The sequence below is a fragment of the Bombus vancouverensis genome, chromosome 14, assembly GCF_051014615.1.
Source record: "Bombus vancouverensis nearcticus chromosome 14, iyBomVanc1_principal, whole genome shotgun sequence".
Classification (NCBI taxonomy): Eukaryota; Metazoa; Arthropoda; class Insecta; order Hymenoptera; family Apidae; genus Bombus; species Bombus vancouverensis.
Window position 1 is genome coordinate 4427612 of NC_134924.1, and position 20646 is coordinate 4448257.

The 20646-nt window shown below is 37.2% G+C and overlaps 4 protein-coding genes across 8 annotated transcripts in view; 3 read left to right on the forward strand and 1 right to left on the reverse strand.

Moving 5' to 3' along the window:
- The window catches only part of grh (grainy head), a 161794-nt gene extending 156112 nt beyond the window's left edge, over positions 1–5682 (forward strand). For 3 of the 4 annotated variants that reach the window (XM_033343667.2, XM_033343666.2, XM_076624500.1), the window contains exons 14-15: positions 443–507; positions 1619–5682. In XM_033343667.2, the coding sequence (XP_033199558.2) occupies positions 443–507; positions 1619–1904 (351 nt within the window). In that variant the 3' untranslated portion in view covers positions 1905–5682. The remainder of the gene's footprint in view (positions 1–442; positions 508–1618) is intronic. The other variant, XM_033343668.2, reaches the window with a different exon arrangement.
- Positions 5683–10869: 5187 nt separating this feature from the next.
- On the forward strand, positions 10870–15102 carry LOC117161918 (proclotting enzyme). The gene is made up of 6 exons (XM_033343698.2): positions 10870–11290; positions 12614–12927; positions 13417–13889; positions 14134–14408; positions 14503–14648; positions 14721–15102. Exons 1-6 carry the CDS (start codon positions 11101–11103, stop codon positions 14871–14873), a joined length of 1551 nt encoding a protein of 516 aa, XP_033199589.1. The 5' UTR covers positions 10870–11100; the 3' UTR covers positions 14874–15102.
- Positions 13854–17757, reverse strand: gwl (serine/threonine-protein kinase greatwall). 2 transcript variants are annotated; one of them, XR_013060062.1, is made up of 4 exons: positions 17338–17757; positions 15393–17256; positions 15190–15304; positions 13854–14009 (listed from the first exon to the last, which is right to left on the reverse strand). XR_013060062.1 is itself a non-coding variant. In XM_033343696.2 (3 exons), exons 1-3 carry the CDS (start codon positions 17554–17556, stop codon positions 15258–15260), a joined length of 2130 nt encoding a protein of 709 aa, XP_033199587.1. In that variant the 5' UTR covers positions 17557–17757; the 3' UTR covers positions 15120–15257. The 2 variants fall into 2 exon arrangements, 1 of the variants encoding a protein (XP_033199587.1); XM_033343696.2 differs by lacking the exon at positions 13854–14009 and having other exon boundaries at positions 15120–15304.
- Positions 17758–17985: 228 nt separating this feature from the next.
- On the forward strand, positions 17986–20473 carry LOC117161907 (serine/threonine-protein kinase VRK1). Its single transcript, XM_033343671.2, has 7 exons — positions 17986–18418; positions 18575–18627; positions 18707–18776; positions 18906–19102; positions 19222–19435; positions 19508–20205; positions 20275–20473. The coding sequence occupies exons 1-7, from the start codon at positions 18262–18264 to the stop codon at positions 20401–20403; spliced, it is 1518 nt and encodes a 505-aa protein (XP_033199562.1). The 5' UTR covers positions 17986–18261; the 3' UTR covers positions 20404–20473.
- Positions 20474–20646: the final 173 nt, after the last annotated feature.

A 20646-nucleotide genomic window follows, 5' to 3' on the forward strand; every position in this document is an offset into this window, starting at 1 on the left:
AAAGAAAATCTATCTTTTACCGCGTCCTCCTTTCTCTCCGTAAATCGTACATTTGTCATTGCTTCTACAGAAGTAATTCCCTTTCTCCATGGCAAACCGATCATGCTAGCCAATAATTCCCGTTGAAATTGATCAATGAATTCCTTGATCTATGTACAGGAAACGGAGGATCGCAATTTTTTCTCTACGTTTCTTACATTTCTTCTCTCTTTATTTTTTTTCATTATTTTGTCTTAGCTTCCTTCGTCCTTTATCTTGCCCGTCAACTTTACTCTATCCCTGATATCTGTCGGTCTGTCCGTTTTCACTAAGCGTATCACGTCGTAATAAAAGAAAAAAGACTAAAAAAAAGAACCTCCTCGGTTATCGAGCACGAGTACCCAGACCGATGGTCCGCAAACACTGTCAAAATTCTAATGTTCTACTTTTTTCTATTTTACAGATTGAGTCAAAGTACAAAATTGCATCCTCGAGTATTAATAACCTCTATCGCAAAAACACAAAGGGGTAAGTTTAGTAGAGTGTCATCTTTACTTGCATGCACCGCCCACACAGTAGTGCATGCCATAACGGTGACATTGCCTGACTCTCTCCGATTGCCTGGTTTGCTAGTCTCTCCCTAACTTCCGGAATCGACACACCACCCTCTATACCTCCTATACAACGCATTTGATAATATTTTTCTATCTCTCTTTTTGTCTCTCTATCTATCTATCTATCTATCTATCTATCTCGCCTGTATATTTCTCTGTTTCTTCCTATAATCGCTTCTTTTCTTGGTTGTTCTCACCGCTCTGATCTTTGGTCGCTATTTATTATTTTATCTTTTTCTAACGTTGTTCACCACCATACCATTCGTTCATCCTGTAAAATCCTTGTCGTCGGCCACGCTGATTCAACGTCAGAGTACTCGTGTGTCTCCCTCGACTTCACCAGACTAATCCACTAATCTCTCTCGTGTCCTTCATTTTTCTTCTGTCACGACCGCTCACGCACGCCTGTCTGCTCGCTTCTCTAGACGCCTCGCCTTGTCTAGTGGACCAATGCATGCCTGTATACCTCTCAAACGCATCACGCACTTGGCTCGCTTGAGTCGCTGTGCTTCTCGTGTGCTCCTCTTATTTCATTCTCCCCTTTCTCTCTTTTTGGGTTACGTGATCTTTCCTTTTTACACAGAATAGCGTCTTGCTTGCTGTTTACTTTGGTTCACTCTTCGATGACTTTGGAACCATGGCGTTGATGCGGTCGACAGATACTTTTTCTTCAGTGTAGAAAGTACCAAGCCTGTCGTACCACGAACGCGACCAAAGGTCCCATTAACCGTACTCTGCTTAAAATATCAATCGTCACACGAAACGAAAACAAACCCAAACAGAATGCGACAGAGTTGTTTCCTGCCCCTCAACACGAAACACAAAAATTAATCGAAATCTCTCGTTGTATCGCCGTATCGCCCAATAATTTCATATTTCGCTGATTCTTTCAAACAACACCGTTTTTTTGTTTCGCCGTTTTATTTACCGTCGAATATCCTCCCTCGATTTTAAGCAGGGTAACCTCGAGTCACCTTGTTCGATCATTTCCACTATTTAATCATCCTTTTTTCCTCCTGTTGCAGAATTACAGCGAAAATTGACGACGACATGATCCGATATTACGTGGACGAGGACCTGTTCCTCCTGGAGGTGACCCACTCCAGAGTAAACCCAGACCCGAGCAACGAGCGTAATCCAGCCAATCCTGGGTCGCCAGGTGACCCTGGTGATCCCGGAGATCCACCTGCCACAGCTGGATACGACGTTACCCTGATCGAGCTACCATCGTCGCCGACGCACATAGCTCACTCGCCGCTCACGAATTCCGCGCATGGCCACGCGCACGTTCACGAGAGCGGCAACACGTGAACAGTCCGTGCCACCAAGTACGCAAGAAAAAAGGACGAAATAATGAAATTAAAATGAACAGAAATTACCGTACGTGGCTCTCGTCGTTTCGCGTAAATAAGTCTGAGATGGACAAAAGCAGCCGCGATGGTCGCGAGGAATCGTCGACCCGGTGCAATGTGAAAGGATAAATTGGACAGTTCGACGGGAGAAAGCTCTTCAGGGACCTGCGTTTGAGAAATCATTCGAAGATGGCGTTCGAGTGCGACTTAAGAATCGGAAGAAGAGATAGAAGAGGTAGAAGACGAAGAAGAGGAAGATGTTTCGATCTAGTGGATGATAATCGCCACTTTACCCCACCAGTGCTTGTATTTAAAAAATAAGTTTGTAGAGGTTGAAGAAAGGTAGAGAAGGAAGGGAGAACAAAAGCGTTTGGACGTGTAAATCGGACTGGGAAGTACGGAAAGGATACTCGGAACTGTTCTTCGTACCGTACAATGTAAGATGTCAAAAGTAGAGAGGAACGTTCGTTAGTTGATAGTGACCGTCTTGTGCAACGTCTTGAACGATCTTGTCTGTTTTTATAACGATATACAGGTAGTTTCGCCGATGTAGAGAATTTCGTGGACACGGAGTGGTGTTTGATCGATTGTACTTGATCTCGAAGAGATGACGAAGCTTTATTTACGATACCGTTTTTTCTCTTTTGTATCTTCCGAGTTTTTCGTAGAAATAGTTATGTCGATAACAAGGCTCTTTTTGGTCAGAGATAATACATGAAAAGAAACGTACCTCGTGTGCACGAAATATGTAGCGATCGAACAGCCTGTATTTGCGTAAACGTCTTCGATACGAAGCACAAGATCGAAGCTAGAAAGTATATTCTCTAGCCATGCAAGGCAACTCGTTATTTTATATATATTTTTCTTTTTTGTTTGTTTTCACTTGTGAACAATTTATACCGATGGTTGTTAGCTTATAAAGTTGAAACATTGCCGTCGTAGTTGAAACGCGATGGCTACATGTAAATCAATCAAAATTGATTTAAGAAATTCCCGCCCTATCCCCGTTAAATATTAAGTTATAGATTTATATATATATATATATATTATATATAGATACGTATGACGTATAAATGTATATGCAGAGAAAATGTCACTCTATTTTATCGTATCGTCGGTTTTAGAGTTTAAAGTCTTGTTTATACGTTTTTAAAAGAACCTATGGTCGGTGTTTCGACTGGTCGACGTGCACGAAGCAAGCTTATTTTATACCAAGACTTGTACGTAGAGCTAAAGAAGTATAACTCTGAACGTCGCCATTCCAAGATAGACGGGTGCCATCGAGCATTTTAATCTCTTTATAGTGTTTACGCTCATACAACGTTCAGCGATATTGTAAGTCCTGTCTGATTCTTGATTAGGATTCTCGAACAGACGCGATAGTGTCATATCCCATTCGAAGGTTAAAGACTCTTCTTTTGCATTTCCAGCATTCCAGGTTAGTCGAAGGAGCTCACCTTCTTCCATCAACTGTCCATCTTTTGTATCTCATGTGTTATTTATACCGAGTTAACCCGAGAATCCGAGTAGAGCCGTGTAATACATCGATTAAGGTATCCCTTAGGTACTTCGCTATCATTCCAGAAACCTCCTGAGTATGCCAGGATCCTTTAATATTATACAAAGAGCAAGTATTACTCTCACTGAAATACGTAATTTCTCTTTTCGTTTTTTATTTTTCGTTGAGACCGATCACGAAGAGAGGATGATAAATACACGTTTAGAAGATCAGTAGATACGTTAAATATCCGATGGAATTGCCACATCATTGCAACGAGCATTGCAATATTTAGAGTAGGTTAATTTAGACGAATACGTTATATTGGTATCTGTAACGAGTTTCTTAAGAACATTCCTTCCTCGAACGTTAGACAATCCTTTGAGAACAAGCCTCTATTTCGATATAACGAAATAGTTAAAATGAATATATTGATAAAATAAAAAGAAGGAATTCTAGAAAATATTTCGAAAGAGTATGTATTATGATCATGAATATATATGAATATTAGTTTTAATTCTTACGATTCAAGACTGTTTATAGAAATCGTTCTCAAAGGGTCCAGCTATTTATAACGTGTAAGCCCCGTGAAACCCAAGTTTATCTTGATTATGGCAGGATACAGAATGTACACAATGAACATAATCAGTGACTCTAATCAGTGCAACGTCGTTGTCGTAGATCCAAAACAAGCGGCAAGATGTGAGAATTGTCAATAACCTGGTTATGTATCGTTCTCTTCTTTTTTTCTCCTTTTTTGTATTAAGGTAAAACAACATTAACGTGCCACTGATAAAAGCGAACACAGGTTTCGTCGTCACGTACATCGCGTGGTTTTTATTGTAAAACCGCACTCGTATACATGTACACATACACGCACACATCTACACACCAGCATATACACCGTTCATCTGCTATAAAAGTTATCGATAATTAGTTCACATGTAGGTTGAACTAGAGAACATCGTGATCGCGACACACACCACTGTTGTCCCCATTTTTGTTCTTGCGTGAAACGACACAAAAACGAAGGGAGAAGGAAGAGATACTTAAATCATATACACACCCTATACATAATATCACGACGATATCAAAGCAAGGATCAAAATACGCTTGTAAAATGCATATTATTATATGAGTACTATATTTTGTTACATCTATTGCAAGGCAGCATATAGTTTGATATTATTAATATTATTTGATTCTATTGACTAGAGTTACATAATGCGTATATTATTATGATTATAATTATTATTATTATTATTTTTATACAAGGGATGCGTGTATTCATGGTGCGAGAATGAAAGTAAAGCTGACAGAGGGGGTCGAAATACAGAGGAGAGAAAAATAATACGAGAGCGAAAGTGAAGATGAGAATGAATGGGAAGATTGATCAGTATGCCTGAAGAAGAGTGAGGAGAGAGGAAACGAATCGTGTTTTACGATCAACGAAGATTGTTAGTGTTGCTCCATGACATTTTTTTATTCGTAATTGATATCTTCCCCCCAGCCTATCCCCTACACCCACATCAAACACCATAAACTTTACCCACCCTGAACCTTCGATCGCCCAAATATAATAACTTTCGTCATTTACAGATGGATCTCGCGAGGGATTCGTCGTGTGTGCGTACGAACGGTTTCGTCGATGAACGATTTTTATTGCTATCGTATCATCCCTTATAATCCCTTACGTTTATTAATATTATTAATTAATGATATATCATGAAAGGCAACCGTATTACAGTCACGAGAAGACCTCGATCGCTATCAAAACCAGTGAAGAAATGTTAAAGTTAGTGTAGAAAATTGGTTGTGAAATCTATAAGTTTTTAAATCTCTTTTTCTCTCCGTGTTAACGTTAGGAACATTGCACGGTAGTATAGAAGCGAATATGTGGTCTTCCCGTGATCGTTTCCCAGCCGTCTCGATATCGTACTTAAATGACGTAAACGACGATGCGAAACGAATTCACAAGCTTCGCCTTATTTGTTAGAAATGTACCCGTGTAAGAGGAGGAATGTTAAAAACCAGCCGATTTCGAACTGAGCGCGCGCAGTATACTGTTTTGTTAAGGGTCGTGAAGCCAGACAAGTTGCGGAACAGATAATGATGCGAGAATATCGAAATATAATAGCCGTTTTCGCGTTGTCTTGCCATCGTGAGATTGTGCCAGAGGTGATATTATATTACGCTGTTTATTGCAAACAATAAATATTATATTAGTACGTTTTATAAATTGTGCGTTTTTATTGTCCCTTGCGTGGAAGACCAAAACGGGGACTTTTAAAAAATATCTTCTCAAGATCGTACAGGGCTACCTTAAGGTTTTTTGAAGATTCTTTAAAATTGATAGTTGCTAGAATACTGTATCAAAATCAGTTGAAGGCCACCGCAAAGCCAATCAAAATCAACTCAAGAAGATCTCCTCGAAGTCACTCAGGATCATCATCGAGCTTCTTCAATCCTTTTGAAAATCATCTCAAGGATTTTAAAGGTCGTCTAAGAGCATTCGAGGATCATTCCCAGATTGTTAAAGTTTATCTGAAGATCGATTCAATTCCTACGAGTTCAAGATTGTTTAAATGTTTGTTAAATAATTCGGTTATTAAATAAACAAATTTGTGAATAAGTGCAACGTCTCGATTTTGGAAATAAAAGATATAATTTTATAATATTTGAACATAATTCTTGTTAATTTGCAGAATGTTTTCCTCCTGCCTTTGTGATCTCTTGCTCCATCTCGAACAACACAGATCGGTATAAAGAAAAAGAGGATTACTATGAAAAGATATAAAGAACAAAGCGAAAACCATAAATTTGGAATAGCAGAAAGTGTCAGATAATGCTTCGAAGTAATTTGCGGGCTTTTAATGTCGGAATTTCAGGTGGCTCAAAGTTATTTTTACATCATTCACTTACAAAAATGGAATTCCGTTAATGTATGACAATTTTTGTTAATCGTCACATTATCTTAAAAAGAGTTTACGTGTATACCGTGATCAACATGATTTTATCCGATAAAATCTTACGTTCTAGTCGTTGGCGCTTTAGACAGTAATAAGTCAAACATTTAACAGTCACGTATAATTTATAAAATTTACATAGGTTGGAAATACGATCCATAAATTTGATACCTTCTACTGAAACTCGAATACATGCGTTCTCGTCACCAGTCGTGAGAATATAGCATCTATGTGTAGACACTGTGACGATCGTGAAGGAATACGACCTTGTAGTGGGGCACTGGCCCTGTAGTAAATTATCCGCGCTTCATACATTTGTATTGCGCCTTTAAACCATCTTAATTACATATAATTATTAAAATTACATACGTGCTTCATACTAAAAGAATATTTTCTTCTCCTCCTACTTCATATAACAATATCCTGTAATTGATAAAAGTTACATATAATGATGTAGTACATAAACCATTAACCCTTAAGGGCCATAACGAGTGAAAGTTTGCCGCAGCTCATCGTTCTTAAATAAAAAAATTGTCAAAGTCAAACAAGTAGAGTCGAACGTTTTATTATTACTCGGTACTAGATAAAGACTAGAAAAATTATTGTTTGCAACAGTAATAAGGACGATAATACTAAAATAAAATTCTCGCCAGGTGAAATCTCATCTACGATAGCCTTTAAGGGTTAATAACAGTATTCATAAAGGAACACTCTTAGCTCTTCCATTAATTACACGCTGAGAATGCCACACGATTTGTTTGCAAACAGTTTTACCAAACCAGCTTTCTTGACTCTCCCAAGGCCCGGTTGAGAATCAGGAAAAAGAATGGCTTTATGCCGTATCTTAATACTTTATGGCTATACAATAAAAAGCAGCTCTGTCGCAACCGGTTTCCACGTTCCAGGAGAAGAACCATCGTGATCCAATGGTGGCGTCAATGCAAAATCTTGAACCAAATTTTATGTATGCACCGATAAGTGTCGAATGCATCTTACAAATTTGTTTGTCGATTGATCGTTACTGCTCATACGCTGGTCGTCGAATCTCAATCGACTTCCTTTACGAATATCGGAGCAATTTCGATAAGGATGACGCTATGTCTCAATACCGGTACTTGATTAAATTAATCTGACAGAAATTGTTGAGTCTTCTAAATATACAAATTAGATTTTGAACGGAAAATGAACGCTTACTACGAGATTCTTCGAATAATACTATAATTCAGGGGGGAGGGTGGGAGGGGAGGGGGGACGATGTAACGTTGCGTCGAAACGAATACCATGTAATTGTGGACCAAGTTACAAGTTCGTCCCTCCTTTCCTTTTTTCTCCCAGCTACATCGGTTCGCAATTAAGCGTGATTCGATAACATCGTTATAATGCTATTAAAATTCGAACAGTCGATAGACAATGAAACTAAAGTGTTTTTCTGCGAAACAGAGGATCAGCGGTCCGAAATCTTCTAATCCCCTCGGTGACAAATGGCTCTCAAATACTTTGAAAACAGTCTGGTTTGATATATACAGTCATATAACGTACAGTCTTTCTGCCGATTATCAAACATTCCTCCTTCCAATTCATTAGCAAAATTGTTAATGGATTTAGGTAGCGAAGAATATTATCCACTTAAGGAGACTTATCAAAGAGTAGAAAGGGGAGAAGACTAACTGAAAAAGTCTATTTCAAAAAGAGTCCACAGGATCGAAATGAAAAATTTTAAACTCGTTTCAAAACTACGTCATTTTAAAAGAATGTCATATGTATCTTTTAAAGATATTCCCAAAGGTTATGGCACGATTAAATAGGTTTCGCTCGTATTATGAATAACTAAAAATCAAAGCTGAATCGCAAATCAGGTACGGTGAACAACTCGGTGACGCAAATTATTAATAGCCTGACTTGGAAGAAAGAGCGAGAGGTTCAGAGGAGAAAAAGTAAAACTTCGCCTTGTTTTTTCCTCTCACCCTTTTAAGGGAGAGTTCAATGAACCACGGAATGTGAAGTTTATATCCATCTCAAGGACTGGCACTGTCTTCTTTCGCTCTTTTTTTCTGAATCGCCGCCCGCGTACTGCATTTTCGTGAAAAGGATCATTCACGCGTGTCCGAGCTAAACATAAAAAAAAGGAATAAGAGACAATAATACAGAAATATTTCTCAATAAACTGTGAAATATATTTTTATAATTTCGTTTATCGTTACCTTCTCTACAATTTGTAACGAATGTTGAATTCTCATTTCCAACATTATTTCCCCATTAAAGCCTTAAATTTGTGTAAATACGATTTGCCTCTTAAAAGAAAGTTCAATGAACCGCAGAATGTAAAGTTTATATCCATCTCAAGGACTGGCACTGTCTTCTCTCGCTCCTTTCTTCTGAATCGCCGCCCTCGTACTGCATTTTCGTGAAAAGAATCATTCACGCGTATCCAAGCTAAACATTAAAAGATAAGAAACATTGATACATAATTACTTGGTAAACTGTAAAATACATTTCTGTAATTCTGTTTATCATTACCTTCTCTATAATTTGTAATGGATGTTGAATTGTCACTTCTGACACTCTTTGCCCATTAGAGTCTTAAATTTGTGTAAATGTGATTCAATTCTAAAACTAGTTATACCTTGATTCATTAATGTCGCGTGACTTTTTCGTAATTCGAACAGACAGCGTTAAAGACTCATAATTGAGAAATTGAAAAGATTTAACAAGCTGCTTGCATTAAAGCACCAATACGGATTCAGCGCGTAGATTACTCCATCGTTAGCACGAACTTGTTTCTTTTATTCTAAATACTCTTCGGTTACATCCATTAAATTAAACCATCAAACTGAAATATGCTAATTTCAAATATAAAACAGCATGATAGTTCAGGATCTCTGAGCTTACTCGATAAACTTTTTTCGACTTCACTAAGTAAACGTTTGATCCTGAAAGTATAATATTAAATTAAATTTTAGGCCTTTTGGCCAACATATCACCAAAATTTCTATTTCATTTTCAGATTAAACAGATATTCTTGCTATCCATTTAAATTCAATATTTTAATAATATCGATAAACTAAACTTCGTACATCTGTTACTTAATTTTAACAGTTAGTATAGATTTAGAAAATTACTTCCTTTTTGATCATATCATATCAAAGTCAAAAAATCAATGAAAACAGATTTACCAAGTTTTACAATATCAAATATGTTATATTCCGATTAAGAGACGTTAAAAAAAGATTGGGATAGAAAACAAAAAAAGTTATCTGACCGATATCAAGAAAACGATACACGCATGGTTTGAAGAAATTCCATTCATTGTGGTCAGAGGGAAATGCACGCGTACGTTGGCATTAGCGATGGTGCACGAGGAACACGCGATTGGCAAGTTCACGGCCGTCCCTTACGTGCAGCCTTCTCCTCGGCCTCTTCAAGGCCAACACGAGGATCGTACTCTCTATGCAAATGCCTATGAACTCGACATTCACGATCGGCACCGGGTTTCATGCGACAACACAAATCAAAGTTAAGCCGGTTCCGTCACACCACTTACATAATCAGTGAATTTCTATTGAAACTGTCTCGACCGCGAATCCAGAACGAATTTTGTTGTACAAATTCCATTATATATTCCTGATTCATATCGACTAACAGTACAGTTGTCCGTTAGCGAACGTAGAAATTAGATACAATCGTCGAAGCGTACCAATAAATCGTATTATCGACAGAATATTCATTATACCGGGAAGGAAAAATGATTGTCCGATGTAACAGGCTGTAAAACGAGCTCTTCGTGGACGATTGACAGCTGTTCCGTTGTCATTAATCGAATGATTAGTTGATTGATCGACCAGTGCTCCGTCTGATCATGTTCAGTACGATAAGAAAAATATCCTTTGTCAACAGCGTGTGATTCGTTGTCAATAGAAACAAAAATCTGTTCATAAAAGTAGAGCATTGTTTATATTAGTAAGATTGTAATTTAAATTGCTAGCGATGGTGATCTCCGTGTAATATTGTAAACGAGTGTTATTATTACACGAATTTATATTTTTTGTAACTTACACAACAAATGAAAGAAATCCTAAATTGGAGGACGTATAACAAATATAATATGGTACCAGCAAAGATGTTTTACGCTGTCCATTACCACCACGAGGAAGGAAATAAATAAACTGCAAAATATAAAAATATAAAAACACGTCGGATATAACTTAATCGTAAAGAGTAAACAGAGGATCTATACCATGGAGCGTACGAAACTTCCGAAGAAGCACTCAAACATCCGATGCAAAACGAACGTAACGTGACCGAACCAGGATAGGCCGAAGCCGGTTGGATCTTTCAATCTGCCAAAAATTAGCATACCGTCAGCTCCGATTCTGGCATCGCATGGTCCGCCCACCCTTTTTCTTCGCGGTGTGCTCCGCGCAGATGCCTCGAGGTGTTCGCACGCCCGCTAGAAGAAGACGAGAAGAACTCGATGGTGTCTCGTGCCTTGTGTCGAGCCTACCGGGGGCAAAGAACAGCGTCGATCCACGAGAGGGGAGGACAAGCCCGTTATAAGCACGAGCACCGGCTATTCAGCAGCTTAGCAACTTAGTGGCGGTCCCAGGATCCCTACCGGTAACACAGAGCCTCGAACATACTTGTGCTCCTTCTCGTTACGCGTTCTTATCTCGCTTGTTTCCGTTTCTCTGGGGATGAACCGACGACATCGAGCGTCGTCGCTAACGACGCTACTGTTGCTCGTCATACAGACTATTGTTACAATTTTGTTGATCTCTGGTAGCATAGAAGCTAATAATCCAAAAAGTAAATCAATCGTTTCTGAGTCGTCGTTCGAAGAAGTCCAACAAGGGGAGGAGGATGATAACGCGGTGATCATTGACGGTGAGTGCCAACGGGTGATTTCCTCAACCTATACACAATTCAGTTCGTTGCAATCCATATTTAAATAAACTGAGTAGGTAAGAATTCTAGAGGATTGCTTGACATCGTTAAACTTTTGATCGAAGAAGCGAAGAAATTCGTCTTCTTGAAAATTGATCCGTATACGTCTTTCTGCAAAATTAATTCATATGCGTCTTTTTGCAAAATTGATCCATATACAATAGAAAATTTAACCAAAGAGGAGACTGTTTTAGTCTTTAGGTAGTTATACGTTCACGAAGATGTTTGAACAGAGTAACTAATGGTAGCAATTAACATCGATTAGCCTGTCACGGTATCGTTGAGCGCCTCGTTGATGGCTGAGTATCAATCACCTGGAAGGATCGTGACTGGAGGAACAGAGATAGGGAACTCGTTCGGGTTCGTTGCACGAAACCACGGTGGCATTCGAATTTGCTCGTCGCGATGATAACGATACGTGAGAATTATCGAAGGCGAGTTGCGACATGTGATCGATCATGCGTGCGTTCCATACACGGCGAACGGAAGTCTTCCAGGCGCGCGTATCGCCGTATGTGTGCACCTGTGTGTCAGCCTGTGGGTCAGCGAACTCGCTGTCAAGAATCTGGATGGAATTCTATTGTGATACGACTGTCTTGACCAATCGGCTTAATAACATTCGATGATATAACGAATTGATCTTCATCTCACCGGAAGTGAAGTGGGTTACTCTCTGAATCTGTACAGCAATTAAGATTTCGCGTGCAAATCGCGTGCAACATGATAAGATTATGTTTGTACCGTCCAGATTGATGTGTATCTACAAATATCGATAAAGATGTTAGAATATTACAGACTATTTAATCTTAATACTGCCACTCCAATCAATATTACCACTTTGATGAGACATAAAGATACACTTTTTTTATATCTTTCTTTTTTATATCTTTCTTTATTAATGAAGGAAGAAATGACAAAATAAAAAAATAGAAAGATTCATGAAGTATCAATCACATTGTTTTCTTACGAACATGTCACGCAGATACATACCATTACACGACACGGACAATCTGCATTCATTACAACGGTAGACGATGTGTCATTCTTTGTCAGACATTGTTCATTCACACATGTAAACACGGTTCTACGTGCTATATTCTTGGTGTAAGTAGATTCTTCGTTAAACACGTTCGTAAACCGATCACGAACAACTTGGAAAAAGGCGAGTGAAATTAGCATTAGAAAAGAAATACCTGACCGACGAAATAATTAATTTTGTCATTTAAAATACAACGAACCGAAACTTATCGTTCTCTTATTTAGCTGCCAGTGATACGGACGTTCGGCTCGAGACGAGAGACGGTCGTGGTATTCTGTGGAATGGAGTTTCCAACAGCGACTCCTGCCTCACGTCGAAAGGCGAAGTTGGTCGTTGTACCAGCTTCAAAGAATGCTATCCATATTTTAAAATCCCTGATCTGAGCGCTCTTGATGGCTGGGTTCTCGGTGTTTACGACACCTGCAGCTATGTACGGGATAATAGACAAACAAATTTTGGAATTTGTTGCTCCAATATACTTCCGGTCGTTACACCACCGTCAGATAATAACGAAGATCCTACTATAGAAAATGCTCAGGTAAATAGCATACTCTGGTAAATAATTATAAATATGAATTTATGGTGCGCAGACTACATATGTTTATGCAAATTTTATGATAACAGTTTACTTTGGATATTTGGCACGTTTAAATTTTCCTAAAATGCATAAAAATCTGCAATCTGCTAAACAAAACGTGTTACTGAAACCAAGTGTTTCTTCACGTTTCTTTTCGTGATTTCTCTAATGGAATTATAGATCTTAGTTAGTTACCAGGAACTCGTAAAAATAATACGTGATACGAATCGAAAACGATCTATCTAACATAGAAAGTCACACCACGGGTGTATCTATCGAACAATGCGGTTTCGCAAACAGATTTTTACGACTCTACTTTACTACCGTGTCCAATTCGCATTTAGCCATTGTTCGCCGTGAAATCTTCGACTCTCGCTACTACATGTCCCGTTACTCTCATTGAAACGGTATTGTTTAATATTTCATGAAGATTCTCGTTCGATATTTCAGGAAGAGAGTACCGATAAGAAAGACGAAGATATGACCGTGAAACCAAGACCGCAGACACCAGGTTCCTGGCCACCACCGATTCCCACTCATCCACCTGATCATACCATACCACCGCTACCTACTCATCCATCGTTCGAATTGCCGACGTTCTCTACGATAAAACCAGTTCTAACATCAAAAAAACCTAGCATCGCAACGACCTGGCCGACGAAGAAACCCGCCTGGTGGCCACCAAGTACGTCGTTCGTGTCAACCACCAGCGAGAAACCCCTAGGAACTATTTCGAACATAGATACGTCTCAATGCGGAGCGAAGAATGGTAATCAAGACCAGGAACGGATCGTAGGCGGTCAGAATGCTGTCCCTGGCGAATGGCCTTGGATAGCGGCGCTCTTCAACGGTGGTCGACAGTTTTGCGGTGGTTCGCTCATCGATGATAGACACATTCTCACCGCAGCTCATTGCGTTGCCAAGTAAGTCCTCCGAAAGACGGACCCGCATGACAAAATCATCTGGTCTTCGTATTTGTGTATGGTATTTGTGCTTCGACAATCTTCTTCCGTACTTCATATTTGCGCTTCCATAATCTTCTCCTGTAATAAATAATAATTATCAGAATGATGGATTTATGGAAAAATTACATGTCCCCAGGAAAAACGGAGATACAGTTGCATAGAGTTTAAGCATACAAATAAATCTTGATTACTATACTTCTAGCATGAATTCCTGGGACGTAGCAAGATTAACGGTCCGTCTGGGAGACTACAATATCAAAACGAACACGGAGATCTCACACATCGAACGACGAGTTAAACGAGTAGTTAGACACAGAGGTTTCAACGCACGCACTCTGTACAACGATATCGCATTGCTCACCCTCAATGAACCTGTTCCATTCACGAAAGAAATACGACCCATCTGCCTACCGAGTGGCCCGCAATTATACATTGGATGCACTGCTACAGTCATTGGCTGGGGCTCTTTGAGAGAAAGTAAGACAATAAAACCGTGAAACACTAAAATTACGTTCATAAAGTTTCTAACTTTCAGGAAAATTCACAACTTTGAAATATTTTAATTTTTAAGGTGGACCACAACCAGCAATACTGCAAAAGGTGTCAATACCTATCTGGTCGAACAATGAATGCAAATTAAAATACGGTGCAGCAGCACCTGGTGGTATCGTGGATAGTTTCTTGTGTGCAGGTCGAGCTGCAAAAGATTCCTGCTCGGTTTGTATTGTAAAATTATTTTGTTGCATCATCAAGCTTGAATTTTTTCACAACATATTTTTTATTTAACAGGGCGACAGCGGTGGTCCTTTAATGGTGAACGATGGCCGCTGGACGCAAGTAGGTATCGTCAGCTGGGGTATTGGATGCGGAAAAGGTCAATATCCTGGCGTATACACCAGAGTGACGCATTTCCTGCCTTGGATTCAAAAAAATTTAAAGTGAAACTCGCGCTAGAAGATACATTAGTCCTACTTAAGTATTTTGTTATTCGTAATCTTCACCCTCGCATCATCGAACTCGACATGGCGTCATGTAAAATAACGAAATTCATAGACTACTAAAAATTCTTTACATAAATAAAAACGATATCATTCTTACAATTTATTCTTGTGCAATTTGTTTCACGAACCGCTTTCAAGCGGAACATTCATCCAAGGATAAGTAATTACACAAGAATTCTACATTGTAACAAAATATTTTATAGTACTATACATGTACAACTATATAAAAAATAGTTTAATACTATAACAATCTTTACGTTATGTTATTCCTGTCACAAAGTAGGCCGTAGATATCTATTTTCCCATCAATGCTATACTTGAAGTATTATGTGTCGCAATTGCTCACATTTAAATGTTGCATGATGTTCCGTGCTAGAAAACAAACAAAAACAAGGTTTAGTAATCAGACATCAGACTGATAACGTTATTCTTCGTAATATGCTGTATAATTTAAAATTACCTTGAAAATAGCATGTATCGTAATTATCATCGGGTTGCGGTATAAAAGGGGGCGTCGCTTTCAGCGGCTCGTCCCAGGCAAAATTCTGGAAAAGTTTCATAACTCGCACTTCTTGCGCAGAAGGACGTTCATATTGATCCAAAGTGAGAAGGGCATCTATGGCTTCTACAGCAGCCGTCGACAAAGCTTCCTCTTCCTCTGGCCAAGGAATGTCTCTGGCGAGAATATTGGAAAACACAGCCTGTGGTGTTTCGTCATTAAACGGCGGAACACCGGTGCAAAACTCAAACAGGCATACACCTAAAGCCCACCAGTCCACCGCATATCCATGACCTTGTTTCAAGAGTAATTCTGGAGCGAGATAATCAGGAGTTCCAAGTATGCGATCATCTGACCGATTAACACCGGCTCTTCTTACCGATTTGGGAGTTCTGTAAGGTGTGTAACTATTACCAGAAGATGCCGGTGTCTTTATAGGAGATATGCCTTGAGGCGACCGATGCTTGTCCAAGTTATCGCCTACAGGTATCTCAGGAGCCGACTGCGACGTATGAGCCATTGGAAGTTGAAATCGTGTTGTCTTAATCAAACGTGCTGTTCTTTCCTCACATTTGTCCTCATTTTCTTCACTGTAACATCTCTGTTTCACAAATGACACTGGTGTACTGAATGCAACTCTTCCGCTTTCTTGTACTTTAGCAATATCAGTACTATTGTTAGTTTGTTTTATCGATTCGGAGATAGTAGAATTGATCGGACTCCTAGAAAATATGCAACCACGATTCTTTCGTTTTGGTGTTTTGTCGAGATCTAAATCTATTGCATTTAATTCACATGTTAGGCCTGTTGTTACACTTGCAGCTCTTTTTCGTTTCGCGCCTCTAGTAAGCGTACATGTACTTAATGGACTAATATGAGGGAGAGGTTGCTGAGATTGTTCAGCCTCTAGCGTGGATTCGTCCTCATCTTCTAAATTTTGATTCAATTGACTATTCACTCGAACCGAAGTCGCTTCGCATGTATGATAACTCCCAGAGCTACTTTCTTGGTCATAGTCCATGTTCTCAACAATAACATTTTTCTGATGTTTCGTTAACTGAAGATCTTCTGCTGATTGAAAAGGAGTAATACCAGACACTAGGGAATAATCTCCTGACGTGACAATGGAAGAAGCTACCGAAATCGGTGATACTTGGGTTTTGGTACAATTTTGTTGCAGAGCAGAAAGTAAATTAACACCAGGTGTACTTCTATCGCTAAGATTAGATTCACTCGTGGATTTTTGTCCAGAACCAAAAGATAAATGCGACGTCAATGAAAGAAGCTGTCCAGGAGTCCTAGCGCAAAGACTAGGTGTGCAATTAACTAAATCCGATATTTCGAGATCTCTATGTAAAGATATTTTACTAAGCCCAAAATCTGTCAGCTTGACATGTCCTTCTTTCGACAAGAGCATATTATCTGGTTTTAAATCCCTATGTACAATTCCATGGGAATGAAGATATTCCAAAGCAAGACATACTTCTGCAGTATAGAAAGCTGCCATGGACTCTTCCATGTAACCATATACACCAAGCAAGCTTTTAAGATCTCCACCCACCATGTATTCCATTACTAAATAAATGCTACTAATGGATTGCAATGAATAAAATAATTGTACACAGTATGGACTATGTGTTAAAGCTAATGCATTCCTTTCAATGATCACTTGCGAAGCCATATTCTTATTTATCATCTCATTTTTCTTCATTACTTTAATAGCATATACTTTTTCAGAGTTTGACTTTTTATATCCAAGGAAAACTTTGCCAAATGCGCCACGGCTAATTGGTTTCACAATCTTAAAATCCTGTATTTCTGGTACCTAAACAGTAAATACAATATCAAGTAGTAAAGTCAGTTTTGATATTTAAACAATACTGATTAAATAATAATATATATTTACCTTTGCTGTGGGATTAACAATTTTAGATATGGTGTTAAAGATAGAATTGTTGATTTGCCTGCTTGCCGATCCCTGTTGCGGCGTACACTCCCCAGATAGTATTTCACGTTCACTTTCTGAGTCATTGTAATTTGCACAAGAATTTTCGTCGTCTGTTTCATTAATTTGTTCATTACCATTTAGACGTAAATTTGGCGAATCAATCGCCGCTTCTTCCATTTAAAAAAATAACCTAACTTAATTCCAACGAATTACAAACTTACGTAACGAAATTTAAAATATCGAAACTTCGATTTATAAAATAATTCGGCAATACAAAAAGACTGAAGTTTTATTCATCGTTCTTCTACATTTTATGTCTTCCACTTATGTACGTAAATTAACTTTAACGGTTATCTGACATATTTGAAAATCAACATCTGTGCGACCACGTGACAAGAAAGTACATTGTTGAATACTTCAAGCGGCTTGAAGTAATCAGAACCGCCAACGATAATTCTTTCTTACTAACTAACGTTATATAATATAAACTAAATGTACTTAATGACTAACAGCAAATTTTACTATGGTTAGAAAAAATAATGAATTTAAATTTATTATATACATCACAATCAATGGATTTTTTAATAATATTTTTGTGTGCATAGGAACTTCCGTCATCTTGAAACGGTTGCACTGAAGACGTACAATTCCCGCCATAAAATTTTTTGTATTTGCAGCAGCTCAAGAGCTCTGCAATTGTGAACGAACAACAGTCGTTGCTCGATGTATAGTGTGCAAAATATTTATTTAAGTAAAAATTCGTCAATTTGTTTAAATATTATTATATAGTACTTAAAATTATTGTTAATCGTGTATCTTTTCCTTCGTAAACACCACGCAATTCTATACATATTGTAACAGTACTTTTTTGATAACCTTATAATGACTGAAAAAGTGATAAAAAGAGCACCTAAGAAAAAAGGAGCATATAAATTGCCAGATCCGATATCTGTCGGTGAGATATTAACAGATATGGCAAAAAAGCAATGGATTCTTGGCAAGTCGATCGGTATCGGAGGTTTTGGTGAAATTTATTCTGGTATATATTCATATTTAACATTGATCTATTACTACTCTTATGCTCTTTATAATAAGTACATTCTTTATACTTCCTCTTATATTTTATAATTTATCGTGTATTAGTAGAAAATATATACAGAAAGGATAATCATTTAATTTTTAATAACAATTACAGCTGCACCTTATAATGGGAAAACTCCAAAAGAATATACTAATGTAATTAAAATTGTAAGTATTAATGGCTTCTATCTATGTATCATTTGATGATTTGTTCCATGTGAAATCCTTTACATTTTCAAAATTTTAGGAACCACACGGAAATGGACCATTGTTTGTAGAAATGCATTTTTATATGAGAAATGCTAAATCAGATGAGAGTAAGTTGTTCAAATTTTAATATTTAAATATGAATTACTTTGATATGTAGATTCACTTCTTCCATTTTACTTTACATTTTATGATAAATTAGTATAAAGAAGGAAAGAGTATTATATGATTGATTTTAGTTAATAGTTGGAAACAGAAAAAGAAACTTACAACTCTTGGTATGCCACAATATATTGGTTCTGGAAGTCATGAATATAAAAACATAAAATATCGATTTATAATAATGGATCGGTATGGCACAGATTTATGGAAACTGTTTGAAGCAAATAATAGAAGATTTCCAGAACACACAGTATACAAAATAGCTTTACAAATAGTAAGAGGCAATCCAAAAAACAGCTTAATTCATTAGTTTATAAATCAATTTAAGCATTATAACTATTATTTTTTAAAAATGAATTATTACATTTTATATTATATCTAAACATTTTTTAGGTAAATGTATTAGAATATATTCATTATAAAACATATGTACATGCAGATATAAAAGGAGCTAATTTACTATTAGACTTAAAATCTCAAAATCGAGTTTATCTAGTAGATTTTGGATTGGCTTCTCATTATACTACAAAAAATGAATATAAACTAGACCCAAAAAAAGCACATAATGGAACCATTGAATACACCAGTAGAGATGCTCATATGGGAGGTAATCATTCTATGAAATTTAATGTACCAAATAATATAATTTTAATAAGATACATATTTTTACATATTTTAGTACCGACAATGCGCGGTGATTTCGAAATTTTGGGTTACAATATGATTCAGTGGTTATGCGGTTCACTCTTATGGGAGAAAGATTTATCAGACTCAGTTACAGTACAAAAACAGAAAGAAAGAGCTTTTGATAATATTTCAGAATTTTTAGATAAGTCTTTCCATAAATCAGTTCCAAGTACTATATATAAGTACATGACTTTATTAGCAAGTATTAAGTTTAATGAAACACCAGATTATGAAAAGTTTAAAAAAATACTGACCGAAGGATTAAAACAATTATCACATAAACCAGATGGAAAACTGGAATTTAACAGTGATGTTAATTCTCAGAATGAAGTAATTCCAAAATCTACTCCACAAAAAGTGAAAAGAACTGTCGAGAAAAATAGGAGAAGTCCTCGTATACAATCAATAAAAAATTCGAGTCCTATGAAAAATCTTGATGATAGTACTGTAGGAATTGTAATAGACAAAAAACGTGGTGGTTTAAAGGATATTAAACTAGTATTGGATGAGATTGATTCTGATGAAGAATATGATATAAAAATAATTAAAAAAGCAAAAAAGATCCCCAGTTCTGTAAGTACATATAATGAGAAGAGCCCAGTTAAAAAAAATCCAGTCAAAAAGACTTCAGTTAAAAGCAAGGAAAGAATTAATAGAAATCGTATCATAGAATCGGATTCTGAACCAGAGGTAATATGTGCACCTTTTAAATTTAATAGCATATATGTACATGTATTACTTTATATATTATTTATGTAGATCACATCAAAAGGTACTAAATCACGGCCCATCAATGTTCCAAGCGTATCACTTAAAAATACAAGAAGTCAACGAAAAAATGTACTAATGGATGAAAGTGTTTCTGATGAGGATATGTTTAGTACATAATTTTAATATAAATGTGAAATAAATGTGTATGTTTCAAATGCGTTTATACGCATTAGAAATCGTATTTGGATGAGTTTTGTATATTATTGTATTTATAGCGAAATTTATAAAACTATTGATATTTTGATTGTGCAAAAGAAGTGTACCATTTGCAAGTGCATTTCATATTTTATAATCATATCGTACTAATTTGCATTGCTTGAAGAAATCAATATATTTTGATAAATACAATAAGGAATTGTA

Coding starts and splice junctions, on each gene's coding strand:
- LOC117161907 (XM_033343671.2), top strand. CDS start 18,262: ATGACTGAAAAAGTGATAAAAAGAGCACCTAAGAAAAAAGGAGCATAT. Junction 18,628..18,706: donor ATACTAATGTAATTAAAATT/GTAAGTATTAAT, acceptor TCAAAATTTTAG/GAACCACACGGAAATGGACC. Junction 19,436..19,507: donor TAGAGATGCTCATATGGGAG/GTAATCATTCTA, acceptor TACATATTTTAG/TACCGACAATGCGCGGTGAT.
- gwl (XM_033343696.2), bottom strand. CDS start 17,556: ATGGAAGAAGCGGCGATTGATTCGCCAAATTTACGTCTAAATGGTAAT. Junction 17,257..17,337: donor TTGTTAATCCCACAGCAAAG/GTAAATATATAT, acceptor TTTACTGTTTAG/GTACCAGAAATACAGGATTT. Junction 15,305..15,392: donor CGATACATGCTATTTTCAAG/GTAATTTTAAAT, acceptor TTTGTTTTCTAG/CACGGAACATCATGCAACAT.
- LOC117161918 (XM_033343698.2), top strand. CDS start 11,101: ATGAACCGACGACATCGAGCGTCGTCGCTAACGACGCTACTGTTGCTC. Junction 12,928..13,416: donor CTACTATAGAAAATGCTCAG/GTAAATAGCATA, acceptor TCGATATTTCAG/GAAGAGAGTACCGATAAGAA. Junction 13,890..14,133: donor GCAGCTCATTGCGTTGCCAA/GTAAGTCCTCCG, acceptor CTATACTTCTAG/CATGAATTCCTGGGACGTAG.